The sequence below is a fragment of the Corylus avellana genome, chromosome ca6, assembly GCF_901000735.1.
Source record: "Corylus avellana chromosome ca6, CavTom2PMs-1.0".
Classification (NCBI taxonomy): domain Eukaryota; kingdom Viridiplantae; phylum Streptophyta; class Magnoliopsida; order Fagales; family Betulaceae; genus Corylus; species Corylus avellana.
In genome coordinates, this window is record NC_081546.1 from 4273992 (window position 1) to 4291005 (window position 17014).

At 35.4% G+C, this 17014-nt stretch overlaps 3 protein-coding genes across 4 annotated transcripts; 2 read left to right on the plus strand and 1 right to left on the minus strand.

The window, feature by feature from the left end:
* The first annotated feature begins 1942 nt into the window (after positions 1-1942).
* Positions 1943-6741, plus strand: LOC132184181 (probable F-actin-capping protein subunit beta). The gene is made up of 8 exons (XM_059597710.1): positions 1943-2266; positions 3875-3945; positions 4584-4697; positions 4918-5000; positions 5077-5150; positions 5297-5416; positions 6108-6203; positions 6424-6741. Exons 1-8 carry the CDS (start codon positions 2132-2134, stop codon positions 6502-6504), a joined length of 774 nt encoding a protein of 257 aa, XP_059453693.1. The 5' UTR covers positions 1943-2131; the 3' UTR covers positions 6505-6741.
* Positions 6742-7555: 814 nt separating this feature from the next.
* Positions 7556-10527, plus strand: LOC132184511 (pentatricopeptide repeat-containing protein At1g34160). Of its 2 annotated transcripts, none has more exons than XM_059598166.1 (2): positions 7556-10201; positions 10309-10527. In XM_059598166.1, the coding sequence occupies exon 1, from the start codon at positions 7683-7685 to the stop codon at positions 9405-9407; it is 1725 nt and encodes a 574-aa protein (XP_059454149.1). In that variant the 5' UTR covers positions 7556-7682; the 3' UTR covers positions 9408-10201; positions 10309-10527. The 2 variants fall into 2 exon arrangements, with proteins under 2 accessions (XP_059454149.1, XP_059454150.1); XM_059598167.1 differs by having other exon boundaries at positions 7556-9682.
* Positions 10528-11063: 536 nt separating this feature from the next.
* Positions 11064-13915, minus strand: LOC132184654 (co-chaperone protein p23-1-like). Its single transcript, XM_059598372.1, has 6 exons — positions 13769-13915; positions 12072-12258; positions 11827-11989; positions 11689-11726; positions 11521-11578; positions 11064-11395 (listed from the first exon to the last, which is right to left on the minus strand). The coding sequence occupies exons 1-6, from the start codon at positions 13771-13773 to the stop codon at positions 11274-11276; spliced, it is 573 nt and encodes a 190-aa protein (XP_059454355.1). The 5' UTR covers positions 13774-13915; the 3' UTR covers positions 11064-11273.
* Between the last annotated feature and the right edge of the window lie 3099 nt (positions 13916-17014).

The window sequence follows — 17014 nt, forward strand, 5'->3', positions numbered from 1 at the left end:
GAGGTCCCTATAGTTTTGATAATAGACCGAATTAGTCATTCTGTCAGTTGACCGTTAATTGACTTAACAGAATTTCACGTGGACCAATCAAATGTTGACACGTGGCATCCACTTAATTTTTTAAAAAATTAAAAAATAAAAAAAGAGGAAAAAAACTGAGGATGGCTGGCTCCAAGGGGGTGGCCGAAACCACCCCCAACCACCATTTGGGGTGGTTTCGGCCACCCCCAATACCCACTGGGGGTGGCCGAGTCACCCCCATCCGGCCAGATGGGGTGGCCCAATTTTTTCCTTTTTTTAAAAAAAAAAAAATGAAGTGGGTGTCACGTGTCAATATTTGATTGGTCCACGTGGAATTTCGTTAAGTCAATTGACAAAATGATTAATTTGGTCTAGTATCAAAACCACATGGACCTCCTATAATAAAAATGAAACCCTAAGTAGAAAAAATAAAGTTATGAAACCATGGAGTATTTAGTATTTAACCATTTTTTTTTATATACATGCATGCATTATGCATACTGCATACATACCATCGTGTGCGTATGGGGGAATGGGGCATGGGAGGCAACGAGTATGTGACAAGATGCATCACAACAAATCACCGCCCAACCAATTCCAACTTGGCATGTAACGCAAATCATGAGCGTGAGGTGCCTCACCATGCCCCCCTAATCATTTTCTCTTCACTTTAACGTTTGAAATTTGGTGATTCGCTTTCATGATGAAACCAGTAAAGCTTATCTCATCTATTGTTATTAAAATTTAATATTTTTGTATTTTAATAAGTTGCATATTAAATGAAAATTAAAAATATTTAAAATTTAACCCTATAGACTATAGTTATCCTGGATAATTTAAAGGATGACTCATTCTTAATTTTTTTTTTTTTAGAGTTTAGGATTTATTACTGAAGATACTATTAGGCATAAGCTCTTGGGTATGCTTGTTAATTTTGAAATGTGTTTTTCATGTTTTGATTTGAATTTTTTTTATGTGATATAAAATTGAGAAATTTTTTGTGAGATTGATATTTGAGAAAAATATTTTTTGTGGGTCTGCTTAAAAAAATTATTTGGTAAACTTTTTAAAAAGCCATTTGTGTTTTCAAATAAACAAATACTCAACATTCTTATTTTGAGAAAGCACTATCATATAATGCGGAGCTAACTTCTTAAAAATAATTAATAGTAAAAAAGAGATTGACTATGCGACCACGAGTAATGCTATGGATAATTTTTTTTATTCTCTTAAAGCTGATGTGACTTTTAAAATCACTGTTAAATTTTAGATGAATCATACTTGAATTTTAATTTAATGGTAATTTTGAAAGTCACATCAACTTTAGGAGAATAAAAAGAGGATAAAAAGATGGTCTCTAGCATTACTCATGCGACCACACTCAATAAATAAAGAAGGATGATGGCGTAACTACCCTTATCTAGTTGTAGTGGTCACGCAAGCACCTTTGATAACAAAAGTGGCTGTAGGTGTTTGCACAACCAATTTTAGATGAGGGGAGGAGAGATGAAATTAAAAATAAATAAATAAATTATATCTTCTCCTCTAGAAGTTAAAAGACTAATTTTAAAGGGTTTATCTCATAAAAAATAAATAGAGAGATTTTAAAGGGTTGTGTGGTTATTTCTCTATTTTTTTCTTAAATCTTTTTGTAAATAATTAGTCATTCAATATACCTTAAACAATTAAGCATTTATTATAAGAATTGTTTGTAAAATGTAAAAAAAAAAAAAAAAAGAAAGGAGAAGAAGGTATTTTTGGTTTTGAAAAAGCCAAAGACTTTTTTAAATGGATACAGCACGTAATCATGCATAAGTGTATGCCCACGAAGTTCTTTAGATGCCGTTGAAGAAGGGCGATGGAGGTATATAAAATAGGGTGCGAAGCACGGTAACATAATCATAAAAGAGGGACGGTGGGTTCCCGCGAGGGAAACTCGGAACAAACAAGGCGCTTCTTTCTTTCTTTCTTTTTCAACACACAAAGAGAGAATAATAATTATTTTTTTCAACAAAATCTCTCTCTTACGAACCTAAATTATCTCCAATTTCATGGGTCTCGTACGAGTCTAGTAGAAAAGAAATCTGAAAGGCAAAAGAGAAAAGGAGAAATGGAAATGGAGGCAGCGATGGGATTGATGAGAAGAATGCCTCCGAAGCACACGGAGACGGCGCTCTCAGCACTCCTCAGCCTCTTGCCCCACCACTCCTCCGATCTCCTCTCTCAAGTCGACCAGCCTCTCCAGGTTCTCTATCTCTCTCTCTTTCGCATTCCATTACATACAAAAAAAGCAACATTTGTCTGTATTTATCTCTTCGATGATTTTTTTTTTTTTTTTTATTCATTTTGGTTTGGCTTGTTAAATCGTGTTTGAATTCAGTTTGTTGAGTTCCATTTCGTTGAGCTTTGTGTTTGTGAAATTGTTAATTGGGGTTTTATAGAGCAGAAGTTAATGGATTGTTGTGTTTTCGTTAGGGTTTGGTATAGTTTGTTTTTATTACTTAATGTTTTGTTGCGGCTATGGTAGAGAGAGGAGCGGAGAAGAAAATTGAATTGTGTTTATACGTATGTGGGATTGAATTGGTTCGTATTATTTAGTTATTGCTAATTAGTTTTTGAAATTCCTGAAATCTGATTCTGAAAAATATTAAATAGAAAAAGAAAAGACTGTAAATTTTGTTTTATTCATTTCTTATACTACCCGACATATGATTTTCAAGTTAAGACTCAGTAATCTACTTTTTGTGTACATTTTTCGAAATAGTTAGTTGTTATTAGGGAGGTTTTGAATGTTGTTTTGCGAACGGTACCAAATACTTCCTTTTTTGATTTTATATATTTTTTTTAACCAAAATTTGTTTTTAGAAATAAGAAATGGTACCACTGATGTTTACTTTTCCCTTCAGTTTGAGAAGGTCATATAGTTTAACATAGCCAACAATTTGGCTAACAAACAACAGATTTTAGGTTTTTCTCGCCCTAAATGGATGCTAACTGAACCAAATCATTGTGCTCAGCTAAAGAGTGGGGAGGTAGCTGGGAGGTTTGCTTTTGTCCGATCAAAATCAAATTCGTGTTAAAAAACTATTGTATGTGACTCAGTAAAGTGGATGTTTTATGGTTCTAGAAGATGAGAATATCACAATGGGTATTTCCTTGTCTTATTTTTATCTCATATCAATTCTTAATCTTTTGATATCTGTAGCTTATGATAAATGCCTTGATATCTGTAGTTTATGATAAATGCCTTGATTGATATCATCTCTCTGATTTCCATTGATTTTGAAGGGTCCTACATTGCAATAGTCGCCTTCTTATGATTTCCTCACTTCTTGTATTGCTTTGCAGTTCTCTTATATACCCCCATCCATCAAGTTTTACTATATAATGATTTAACCTCTTTTAATCAAAGCATCTCTTATCCCTTCAATACTTGAATTTCAAGTAACCGGTCTTCATCTATACTCGTAAATTTGTTTAGCCTTCATGGAAACATATCTGTTTATGTGGGTATCTCAGTGTGTCTGTGCGTAGGTGCATATGTTTGTATCGGTGCAATAGCTTGGAAGTTGCTATTGTAATGTTTTCCATCAGTATTTTCTGATCTGGAGGCTATTGTATTTTTGTTTATGTAGTCTATAATTGAGTGAAATAATACTTGTTCTTTTGGGCCATGCGTTTCATTCTTCCCCATACGAGGAATTTGCTTTTATATTGGGGGATATGGTGTGCCGTATTAACTTGCCACCAACAGCTGTATTGGAGCAAGTTTTATGTGGATGAATAATGTATCAACTTTGTCAATATGCCTACATTGCATCATTTGAAAATATCTTTTGGACTGACTAAACAGGTTTTACGAGACATTGAATCTGGGAAGGAGTTTATTTTGTGTGAATACAACAGAGATGCCGACTCTTATAGGTAGATTCTCAACAATCTGCTTTTTAAGAATTTTGGTTTAGGTTATAGCATGGTAGATTAGTAATCTGAATCTGCACGAGGAAGTGAATCTGCTTGCACATTGTTGGAAAGTTACAATATATGGATATTTGGTTCACAGATCATTGGAGCTCCGAGGACCTTTTTTGTGCAAAAGTCTGTTGAAAGGAGTTTTGGTTTTCAATGAGAGAAACACATTATTGACTTCTAGTCTAAATCATTTGCGACCAACATACATTTTTTGGTTTTTATGGACATTCATCTAATACTATAGAGCTATTTCCACAAATAATTATTTACATGTTTTACCTATAGACATACATGAACCTTTGAATATTTTATGACCAGTGCTGCTATTGTTGTACTCTGGTAACTAAGCATGTCAAATATCCAACAAACCCTACTTCAAGTATTGGGGTGATGAATATGGCTCTTCTTTTTAGAATCCATTTTAGGGTCATAGTTTTCATTTTAGTTAAACGGTTACCTGGTTTTTACCCCATAATTATTTACAGTCTATAAGAAATCCACTGTAAATAGTATTTGTCAAAAAAAAAAATGAAAAAAATTATCTGTAAGTATGGATTTATGTTGTTTTATGTTACTTTATTTCCATGTAGATCACCTTGGTCAAATAAATACCATCCACTGTTGGAGGATGGGGCTCTCCCATCGGTAGAGTTGAGGAAACTTGAAGTTGAAGCGAACGACATCTTTGCAATTTATCGTGACCAGTGAGGTCCTTTACTTACCTCGTCTTTCAGTTTTCTTTTTATTAGTTATTCTTGTGTATAAAAACTTATTGCTGGGTACCTCTACCCAATTTTCTGGTTTTCAAAACAAAACTAAATCAGCTGTATCTTCTATGCAAATTTCTGTATGCAAATTCTCTTGTTCAATCAGTTCTCTTGTTCTGAAAAAATGTAGCAGTTTGATTAACCAATAATTTGGTAGGTACTATGAAGGTGGCATTTCATCAGTTTATATGTGGGAAGATGATAATGAAGGTTTTGTAGGATGCTTTCTGATAAAGAAAGGTAAGTTTTTACCTGAACTGGCAGTCAGCACAGTTTTGTATCTTTTATTGATTTGCTTCTGTTTTTGAGCATGAAGATGGCTCAAAGACAGGGCAGGGTCGAAGGGGTTACCTGCAGGAGGGAGCGTGGGATGCTATACATGTCATTGAGGTAAAGTTTATTTTCCATGGACTGCAGAGTGTAGATGGGGAGATGCAATTGTAATTTTCGCTCCCCCTCTGTCTCCTATCCTTTTTTTCTCTGTACATTTTCCTGTCATTCCTTCCTTCAGCACGCTGCAACTCATATTTATCTAGGTGGGACCAGAGGAGGAAGGAACAGCTCATTACCGCTTAACCAGTACTGTCATGCTATCTTTGACTACAGATAACGAGTCATCAGGCACATTTAGCTTGTCTGGATCAATTAGACGACAGGTACTTCATACTTGATTCTGTTTTATACTGAGGAGTTTAATCTTTGCCCCTGACTTTACATGTTGAAACATTCCCATGAAAATCTGCTGAAGCCAAATGTAAGAGGATTGTACCTTTGTGCCTATTGAGTGAGTGAAATTTATCAGGACAAATTTTTATTTCATTTGCTGGTAATCAGTAAGAGGTTTCAGGTTGGAGATTAGCACCATCTCCCATCCAATAAGTGTTCCTATCTTTGGCTCAGATGATATGAAGGTGGCGTAGTGTGAGTATCCTTTGTATATGCCTTTACCCTCCATTTGGTTCTTGGGTAGTACCAAAAAACCAAGGCTTAAAATGTCTAAAGATGCTCAAGGAGGAATGAAATATTTTTTCCTTTCCTTTACCCTGTATATCGCGAGAACCCCAAAGAGCCTTAGCAACATATTGGTTTGTTGTCTTTCTCAAAGTTAAACAGCCTTAGCACTGAAAGTTATGCCTCAAAAGTAAATTTTCTCTCGTTGTTGCGTGACTATCCTCATGCAAGCATATGTGTAGTTGTTTTGGGTGTCTATGTCTTGGAATATAGTCTTCTCTCCTTGTTGCGTGACTATCCTCATGCAAGTATATGTGTAGTTGTTTTGGGTGTCTTTGTCTTGGAATATAGTCCTTATGGACTGAATCTTCTTTTTTTTTTTTCTTCCTTTTGTAGATGGATATGAACCTCTCAGTTGCAGAGGGCCATCTTTGTAATATGGGAAGGATGATAGAAGAAATGGAGAGTAAGCTGAGGAATTCACTGGATCAGGTATCATGCGTCCCTTTTTAATATTTTTGAGTTTTCCTCTGGATATCGCTGTTCTACTGAACCAAGGATACTTTGTGCCGATGCTAATATGTTCAGTTGTTGTGCACCATGGTTGTTTTGGGCCTTATGGCCTTTGAATCATTTCATACTATAATGAAAGATAAGATAATTTATGGGGTAATTGAGTACATCTACATATTGCTTACTCTACATATTGCAGGTATATTTTGGAAAAACAAAAGAGATGGTTTGCACCTTACGACCACCATCTGAAGTTGTGATGAGACTGCCTGATAGCTGATGCGGGATTCTATGGCATGAGATGGCGAATACTTCAATTCTTTGTATCGACCAAATCTGCTTAACATTGTGTTATTACCAGCACATATATTGCATTTCAAGTGTTGTATTTATTTGGGATCTTATATTAGACAGAGTTTGTGCAATATTAGTAGTAGACCTGTTGCAGACTTAAAAATGTGTTGCTGCGTGTTTGAGAAGATAGATGCTCATCGAATTGGAAACTCCTTTGGCATTCTGTTCATGGTGTTTTCTACGGAGTTTTTTTTTTTTTTTTTGACATATCCACCCAAGAGAAGGAAAATGAGGGATTCAATTGAGCTACCCCTTGAGGACGTTTTCTAGAGAGTTCTGATGACACGAATCAGTCATATCATCAATACTAGAAAGAAAATGGGGTAAAGATAACCCTGCCAGTCAAATTAGTTTCTCTAGTCATTAAGAATTTTGCAATTCATTTACCACATCTTAAATGATTTTGAAGTTCCTGGTGGGTGAGGATTGCCTCCAAAAACAATGTTCCCGAGCATTTGGAAGGCACTCAGTTATTCGAATGCTTCTTATAGAACTGACAATTTTTTATATGGCCAACGAGTTAACGCGAAATTTGTAAGTTTGAGTTTAAAGAATTTAATTTGTTTTACTAAATGGTCTGGATTAAGATCGACTTATATAGACTTATACTTATTCTTTAATGCAATTAAAACTTGCTTTTTTAAGTTTTTACTTTCAAAAAAAAAAAAAAAAGGATTCCAATCTCTTTCTTTTCCCGCATAATTTTACATAATAGAAATGAAATGGGTAAAATTATAAAAAGTCATGTTGTCAAATGTGTATTGTTTGTTTGTTTTAAATTTTATTGGTAGAGTGACAAAGAGCCTCTGTGGATTGATCTCTCTCTTGGGGAGAAATCCAACCAGATCATAAAGTGTAAATATTCAAAGAAAGTGTTTCGTATTCACTAAAATATACTTGCCCAAAAAGAATAAAAGAATATAGTTGGATCATTGTGAATTTCACAAGGCCAACAGTCAAAAAATTATAAAGCTCATTTGTGTTTTACCCTTTCGAACTAATATTTGAAACCCTCAGCTCGTGTGTAAACACGAATGTCGTATGGAACTGTAAACTGCAAATCAAAGCTCCAACCCCAATCCTAGGTTGAAGGTAGAGCATGGAATGGCTTACATCGACTCCATGGTACAGAAATGCACCTCTCTCGCACACATCAAACAGCTCCAAGCCCATTTCATTACCACCGGCCAATTCCTATTCTGCCCATCCCGCACCAAACTCCTCGAGCTCTGCGCCGTCTCACCCGCCGGTGACCTCTCTTATGCCACCCTCATATTCCGCCAAATCCAAAACCCATCAACCGAGGACTGGAACGCCGTCGTTCGCGGCCTCGCCTCCGGCCCCGAACCCACGAAGGCCATCTCATGGTACCGAACCATGTCGCGCAGGTCCCAAAGAGTGGACGCGCTCACGTGCTCCTTTGCTCTCAAGGCATGTGCACGTGGGCTGGCTCGCTCTGAGGCCATGGAGATACATTCCCAAATAGTGCGCTTTGGGTTCTGTGCGGACTTTCTTTTGAAGACTACTTTGTTGGACGTGTATGCGAAAGCTGGCGATCTTGATTGTGCGGAAAAGGTATTTGATGAAATGGGTGTGAGAGATATTGCCTCGTGGAACGCCTTGATTGCTGGGTTGGCTCAGGGAAGTCGACCCAGTAAAGCTTTAGCGTTGTTTAAAAGAATGACGGTAGAGGGTTGGAAGCCTAATGAAGTCACCGTTCTTGGAGCTCTTTCGGCGTGTTCGCAACTGGGTGTTGAGAAAGAAGGCGAAAAGATTCACGGGTACATCATGGAAGAGAAGCTAGACATGAACGTGATAGTTTGTAATGCAGTTATTGATATGTATGCGAAATGTGGCTTCGTCAATAAAGCGTATCGTGTGTTTGAGCACATGTTCTGTAGAAAGAGTCTTGTTACGTGGAATACCATAATTATGGCGTTTGCTATGTATGGTGATGCACATAAGGCACTTGAGCTTTTTGAGCAAATGGGTCGAGCCAGTGTGCACCCGGATGCTGTATCATATCTTGCTGTGCTATGCGCGTGCAACCATGCAGGCTTAGTGGAAGATGGGGTGCGGTTGTTTGATTCGATGGCTGGTTCTGGGGTTACCCCTAATGTTAAGCATTATGGAAGTGTGGTTGATTTGTTGGGTCGAGCTGGGCGGCTCAAAGAGGCTTATGATATTATAAACTCCATGCCTATGTTTCCCGACGTGGTTCTTTGGCAGAGTTTGCTTGGTGCCAGCAAGACTTATGGGAATGTAGAAATGGCTGAAATTGCATCACGGAAGCTGGTGGAGATGGGGTCTAATAGTTGTGGGGATTTTGTGTTGTTGTCAAATGTTTATGCAGCTCGTGAGAGATGGAATGATGTGGGTAGGGTGAGGGAGGCAATGAAGAATAGGGATGTAAAGAAGATACCAGGATTTAGCTACATTGAAGTGGATGGTGTCATACATAAGTTTGTAAATGGTGATCAGAGCCATTCCAATTGGCGTGATATTTATGCAAAGCTTGATGAGATTAAGTTCAGGATTAAAGCATATGGGTATGTGGCTGAGACTAACTTTGTGTTGCATGATATAGGACAAGAGGAGAAGGAGAATGTATTGTGTTATCACAGCGAGAAGTTAGCTGTGGCTTTTGGTTTGATTAGCACAAGTGAGGGGAACCCAATCCAAGTAATTAAGAACCTTAGGATATGTGGGGATTGCCATATTGTGATTAAACTTATATCAAAGATATATAGCAGGGAAATTATCGTGCGAGATCGAGCTCGATTTCACAGATTTAAAGAAGGTCTGTGTTCTTGCAAAGATTTTTGGTGACATTGATCTTTTCAGAAATTGAACCAATAGTCTGCTTGGTGATTATGAAGGAGGCGGTTCATTGCTTTAAATCAGTGGAAAATTGATGATGAAGGATTTGTAACCTGCTTTTCAGATATAAAAGTCAAACTTTTTACCTAAACCGGAAGCAAGCCGACACAATTTTTGTCTCTTGTACTGATTTTCATTTTTGAGGATGAAAATAGCTCAAGACAGGGCAGGGTAGAAGGGATTATCTGCAGGAGGGAGCATGAGATGCTATACATGTTGTTTAGGTAAACTCCATCCCTAATGGGCTTCTTGGTGTAGATAGGTAGCGAGGTTCATGCAACCCAACCCAACCCAACCCTCCCTGCTTTCTTCTTTTTCACTTCTTTTCTTCATATGTTTTCCTGTCGTTTAGTCCTCGCCTGCAATCCTAATTTTTTGCCATTACTATTTACTTTGTTTAACCAGTATTTTCATCAGGCACATCATGTTTCTCTGGATTAATTAGAAGAGCGGTACTTTATTCTTTATTGGGTTTAAAATGAGATTTAAGTCATTCCTCAATGTTTACAATGATTATCTAAAAGCTCTAGAGTGAGGATCTTTCACATGCTGTCTCCGATCTAACTTCAGCCCAACTGCTCGATTGACACACTCGTTGATTATCATATGAGAATCATCAGTGAGAAGACCACTGCTCTTGCCTTTTCGTTGAGACTTGAGAGTTGAGAGTGCCTTAATCAAAACTTGATAGCACTGTAGAGTAAGCTGAGGAAGCTGAATCTGCTACTGTGTAGTACCAAATTGTAATTCATTTTCACTTCTCTCTGAATATCACTTGGAAAGGTTCAAACATGTCATGTTTTGATGGTTTGATTTTTTTTTTTTTTTTTTGTCATTTCCCATACTGCAGGATCATTTTCGAAAGACAGGAAAGATGGTGTGGAGTCTGTGGACCTTATGACCACTGTTTTATGGAGATGAGACTACCTCATGGCTGATGTGGCATTAAATGACGTATGCAATGGATGATAAAAAACAAAAACAAAACAAAAGGGTAAGTTTATCTGAATGTGACTATAATAGCACATACTTACCAGAGGTTAACAAGTTTTTACACCTCATTGTCACAGTAGTACATTTGTACCCTTTTTTTTTTTTTTTAGTAATTCGTTAAGAGGACGAAAAGGAATTGGTGAACCCCTCTTTTATAATAATGGCCAAGAGAGGGATCTCGTGTGTAGGATGATATATAATTTTAGACCTAAGTTCCGAGAACCAACCTTCACTTTTTGATTTTTTTTTACTTATGGAAAAGATACAATATTTATGGAGAATGTTATGAATGATAATTTGTATTCAAAACTATAGTCTTGTGGGGGGGGGGGGAAGGAGACATTTCATAAGAAATATAATTTCAATTTTTTATCAGATTTTTTTAAGAACATAATCTGCTTTATTATAATAATCTTAATTTTTAAGGTTTTCAAACTTGTTTGAGAGAATCTTTTAGTATTTTATTAAGCTTGTTTTGAGATCCTTACTCAAGTTTGATTCAACTATAAAAATTCTAACAGTCACGTCTAATTAGTTTGTATCGGTTTGAAAACCGCACTCGTTGACACCAACTCGCAATTACACAAATATACAAAATCAAGAAAGATACGATTGTCAACAAAGAAGACTAACATATATGTGTAGAGTCGTAAACCAGGAACGTAAAGCTCACCAACACCGAGTTAAAACTAATACCACCTCATCCCTCCAAGCAAAAGTAAAAAAGGCAAGATATGTGAAGCAAAACATTCACCATTTGTAGGTCAAAACATTAAACTAAGTGGCAAAATAGGGTTAGCCAACCACATCGGACCCAAAGCTTCAAGCTTTTGCATCAGGCTCGCCACCAGATTCACCACCAAGAGAAGCTTTTGCATCAGGCTCACCACCAGCAGGTGGTGCTTGTTCAATATTTTCCTCCTCTGTGTCACTCTCGTCTTCTTCTGAAAAACGGAGAGGACACTTCAGATCATTTTTAATTAAACAAAGAAAATCTAAATCTAAAATCCAGTCTTTAAGATAACGTTTAAATGAGAGGAATACTATGTAGCTGAATTTTGAAACTTACCATAATCCCTGCCAGCAGCACCAGCGTCCAAGCCTTCACCACCACCCATATTCAGCTTCTGGAAAAGAGGGGCACAAGAAGTTTGCATAAGTTTTAAGAAATACAACATATATATATATATATATATATATAACATAATGATACTTAAGTGAAGATATTCGCACTCACAGAAAAATCAAAGTCGCCAAAGTCCATATCAGTTCCAGCTGGAAACCAAAATGCACGAACCAATTAATTGAAGTTTTGTCAAGAAATTTTAACAGCATGAACAACAATATCTAAAGTAAAGATAAGAGAAACACTCACGTTTTTTTTCCGGCTCCTCATCTTCATCAACCCATTTATCCCAATCAACTTTCAAGAAAATAGGAGGTCTCCCCTGCTGCTTCAGCAATCTGCTCCACCACTTGTTCTCAGCCTTTTTCACTAGGTAGCATATATTTCTCAAGCCAATGTTAGCCTTGCTCTCCTGCAAACTGTCATATTAATACAAAACTTGTCCAATAGAATGAAATTAGAAAAAAGAGAAATGGTTATGATTTGGGTCATACATTTACATCAACTTTGTCATACAGATCTACGTCAACTTCATACGGTATCTTTTCTGCTCCACTGGTAGCAGAGAAGAAAAATTTTCCTTCAGGCTCTAGTTTAAGCTTCACATCCTGGGCATCAGGCAAGTCTATAGTAATGAAAACCTGATCAGACCTCTGGGCCCATTTCACAGAAGGATGACGGCTGAAAGTTGGAGATTAAAATAAGTTAGAGAAGAACAAAAAATTGTTTATACAAAACTTCATTATTTTATTTCTATTTTTTATAAGTAGAACAACTTCTTCATTATTTATTAAAAAAGATAGTCTTTAACATCTGTCATCAACTCCACCTCTTTTCATCTGTTTTATTATTACCAACATAGCCTAGCTTTGTGGATCGGTCTAAAGTGGAGCACCATAATATGGCAGTGATTATGAAGGAGTATTGTGTAGTGAATGAAGAAAAGCAGGCCATAGAAAATTAAGAAAGAAGCAGAGATGACACAGAGAATGATACTATTATCTTCTTGATTTGATTATAGCAGACATTTTAAAAAACCCTTTGAGCTAGAGGAGGCAAACAAGTAGCAAGAAGCAAAGCTGCAGGCAAGAGGAAATATTTCTCAGACTGCAAATACAAACTAAGTCTTCAAATTGTAGCATGTTTTCTATGTTGCAGCGTACTCATGGATCAGTATCATTTTGTATTACAACTACTACACTTACCAGCTACAGCTACCATGCTAAGAAGAGATTTATGTTGAATATAGGGGTAATATTCTTTTAGATGACTCTTCTTCAAACGGTGACAACCAAAGGGCTGGCACATAACACCATTTTGTTCGATTGAATAAATCTATCAATCAAATTTTCTGCGTTCAGATTCAACAATTCAACAGGAACAAGTTATATGACACAATAATCCAAGTGCAGTACAAGTGTGATAGGTCAGGTAGATAAGGTATAACTAGGGCTATTTAATTACTTTAACACTAAGCATTTAGTTCAACACTTTACCAAAAAAAAAAAAAAAATGAATATACTTATCTCTCTGCATCAGTGCAGCAATTTACAGAGATGGTGGGATCAAATTCCAAATTTTGCAAACAAAATCAGTGAAAAGCAAACAAACACACAGGCGCACACACATCCGCCCATTATGCAACATAAAAATATGCAATCTTACGGTTCATAGCATGTAGAATTTATAGATAATAGTTTAGAAATTTCACCATCACGTGGAACCCCCGACTCAACTCTAATGAACGAAAAGTTCTCACCACTATACAGAGTATCAGCTTTAATTTAGGAAATGAACTTAAACCCTAACCCTCTGTTTGGTTTCTTGGAAGAAAATAGTAGAAAAATGCTAGAAAACAACACGAAACTAGGAATCTCCTCTCTGTTTCATTTCCTTCCATTTTCTCAGCGGTCAAATGTTAATAAAATCAAATTCATCTCACCACAATCAACTCAGACCACAAACCTCTGTTTGCTTGCCTAGAAACAAAAAATATCAATAAACATATATCAAGAGAAAAACAAAATAAAAAGAACTCGGTATAGCTGAGGCAGCTGTGAAATTCAACCGATTCTTTCTCAATAACCAAACAGAGCCACAAACTCACTGCCCTGACTACATCCAATCTTAGGGTTTCCACAACCTTCGAAAGAAAATTAACGAAAAAACATAAAAGCGTGAAGAACCACACCTCATCTTCGCGGTTTCAGCAAAAACCACAGACGCTCAGAGAATCTTTTCGATCGCACAGAGAGCGAGAGCCGAGGAGCAGAGTCGGAGATATAGAAGGAATATGCAAAAGAGTATATCAAAGGGCTTTAGAGTTGAGTGCAAAATATAAAGGGTTTTAGAGGAGTATATCAACGGCTTTTACTGTGTTTCACTAACAGTCATCTGATTAAAATTATCATTTTATCAAAATTTAATAGTAATTAATTATAAATTCAATAATAATTTTAATAAGTACAAATAAGACACGAGAATTACTTTTTAGTTATTTTATTTAACGAATTATTATTTTTATTTTTATTTTGTGAGTATTTTATTTAACAAACTTTGTCGCTTTAAAGGCGGTAAAGCGTGCTCTAAGATTCTTCTTTTGAGCTCTGGGCGGCATTGAGGATTTTTGGGAGAGTGAGATATTTTTGTAGACCGAGGATTGAAGAAGAGCAATCTCCCTTGTCAGGGTAGTTTGGTCATCCATGCCGAGCATGAGGGTGGTCTATGCCGGGCATGAGGTGGCTCAATTATGCAGCACGACTTAGTCTGCTGTAAAGATGAACAACAAGAAAGAATGGATAAATATTTCTAGATTTTGAGTCTATTAAAGATTTAAGAAATCTTTTCAAAACGGTAAATTTTATATAGGATTTGAAGGAAAAGTATGAAGAAACTCAATTCTAAGTATTTTTATTGATAAAAACTGATTCATAAACAAAAGCTACGTTCTTGGGTCTATAAAACATGTATATATAGGCCCTAAAACCCTAAACATAATTATAATACGAAATAAAGTCGGATTGTAATTCTACGATGGCCGTCCGAACGATCACTGAAATAAAACATGAAAACTGTAAATAAACATAGGCGTCCAGACAGTCTTCAGACGAGGTCCTCAGGTTTAGGCCCGTCCGAACTGTTGCAAACGAGGCTCTCTAATCTACATCATTCTTCCCAGGTTGGAGAGAATTCGTCCTCGAATTCTGATGGTTCTTTTCACGGTCATTCGGGTGCCCTGTCAACTCATTCCATTCTCATTTCCTCAAGATCAAGACAAGGCAACACCCCACAAGAATCGTGATGCTCTTAATCATCCGAAGGCTATGATGATTATTTTGAAGGACTCACATGCCACCTTGCAATACGTTAGGCTTGCCGTGCTTCCCTTGTACCTTTCCCCTTCTACATGCCATGAAAATACTCAAAAATGGGTCAGTCGTTGTCTCCCTTGTGAACATGTAATTCTCCTTAACCGCATAAAACTCATCACAATCATTGTTATGAGAATTTAATAAAATATCGTTTAAACCAAGGAAATCAACATAACCAATTCCTTCATCATTAAAACTAGGTTAGAATCTGCGCATAGCGCGGGATTATTCATTATAATTTGATTTAAAATTTAAAAACACATCTCCATTGTATTTTTTATTATAGGTCAAAAAAATTGTGTAAAAAAATCTATCATGCCTATTTCAATAAAAACAAAAACAAAAAAAATACAAAAGGTTATTCAACAGTATATTGTTGAACATAGTGACACAATTACACATAAGTTTGCATGAATATATAAATCACATAAAAATATACTATCATAAGAACCATATATAATTTTAGTTTTAATCCATATAAATTAAAACATATTAAAAAATTCCTATATGTGTAATTTAAAATCAGCTGGAATGGGTTAAAACATAAGACCTTTAAATCATAAGACCCATAAAACATATTAAAATATTTATTCTCATAGGAGTAGTTGTATTTCTTTCATCTAAGAAAGAGATAAAAAATCGTAGAAAGAATATTGGAAAACAAAAAAACATAATGAACAACAAAGTCGATTAAATTTACAAAAGAACAATAAGAAATTTGAATGAAAAATAATATATAAATTAGAACAGAAAAAAAAGGAAAGAGTAACCCTAAACCTATAAATAAATGTCGAGTGAGGTGTAATACCTATTATATTTCAATACAAATAAAAATCATAAAATTCTGAACATTTAAAAAGTAATACAAAGTAAAATAACAAATTTATTTTATTTTTTTATTTTTTTATGGATACAAAAAATCTTTCACTCAATATTTAATGCAATCAAATAAATCATTTCAATCATCCCTTAATCTAAAAAATAAATTAAAACAACCTAAATTCGTCCCCATATGTGTAGTTTAAAATGAAAAGCATAAAGAAAAAAACAAAAAAACAAAAAAAAAAAACGAAAACTAATAGAAAATTAGAAAAGAAAAAAAAAAAAAAAAAGAAAAAAAAAAAGAAGGCAAGAAAACATGAATTTTGATTATCAAAGTATTAATATAAAATTAGCATAAAATTTTAATATTTTTAGTGTCACTACAAAAAAAATATTTTTTATTGACATAGGTTTACTGACGTGTCAGGCTGTCTGACACGTCAGTAAACCCTCCTGACGGGGCAATCCTGACGTGTTTCAGTCGTGAAGAATGTGGATGTCAGGAATTGGCAATTTCTGACGTGCCAAATATGGCACGTCAGAAATTCCTGACGTGCTAAATCCAACACGTCAGAAAATACTGACGTGTTGGATTTAACACGTCAGGAAAATTTTTTAATTAAAAAAAAATCCAGAAAAAAAATTAAAAAAAGAAAAATTAATTTTTTTAATAATTTTAAATTTCCTGACGTGCCAAAATTGACACGTCAGGAAATTTAAAATTATTAAAAAAATTATTTTTCTTTTTTTAAAATTTTTCTGGATTTTTTTTTTTCAATTAAAAATATTTTTTTTAGTCTGAAACAGTACGTTTCTTCTTCCCCCCAGCTCTTTCCCTGCTGCCTTCTTCCTTCCTCCATTTGCACTCTCTCTCTCTCTCTTCTTTCCTCCATTTTCAAAAACCCAAACCCAAAAACTCTTCAAAAAATCAAAAACCCAAATCAAAATATAAACTTTATCCTTCTTCCTTCTTCCTTCTTCTATCTTCTTCTCTTCAAATAAAAAATAAAAAATCTCTCAAATCAAATCAAAAATCTCTCTTCTTCGATCCTCTTCTCTTCTCCTTTTTTTTTTGCTGCTTTTTTCTTCTTTCTGCTGCTTCTCTTCTCTTCTCTCTTTTTTTTTTTTTTTTTTTTGCTTCTCTTCTGCAATCTTCTCTTCTCCCTTTTTTATTTCTTCTGCTTCTTCGATCTTCTGATCTTCTCTTCTTCTTTTTTTTTTCTTTTTTTTTTTCTTCTCCTTCT

Excerpts from the sequence above, each read along its gene's own strand:
- LOC132184181 (XM_059597710.1), top strand. The coding sequence starts at position 2,132 with ATGGAAATGGAGGCAGCGATGGGATTGATGAGAAGAATGCCTCCGAAG. Across the intron at positions 2,267-3,874 it reads AAGTCGACCAGCCTCTCCAG|GTTTTACGAGACATTGAATC; the intron begins GTTCTCTATCTC and ends CTGACTAAACAG. Across the intron at positions 4,698-4,917 it reads TTTGCAATTTATCGTGACCA|GTACTATGAAGGTGGCATTT; the intron begins GTGAGGTCCTTT and ends ATAATTTGGTAG.
- LOC132184511 (XM_059598166.1), top strand. The coding sequence starts at position 7,683 with ATGGCTTACATCGACTCCATGGTACAGAAATGCACCTCTCTCGCACAC.
- LOC132184654 (XM_059598372.1), bottom strand. Across the intron at positions 11,990-12,071 it reads ATGACAAAGTTGATGTAAAT|GAGAGCAAGGCTAACATTGG; the intron begins GTATGACCCAAA and ends GACAGTTTGCAG. Across the intron at positions 11,579-11,688 it reads TTGGCGACTTTGATTTTTCT|AAGCTGAATATGGGTGGTGG; the intron begins GTGAGTGCGAAT and ends CCTCTTTTCCAG.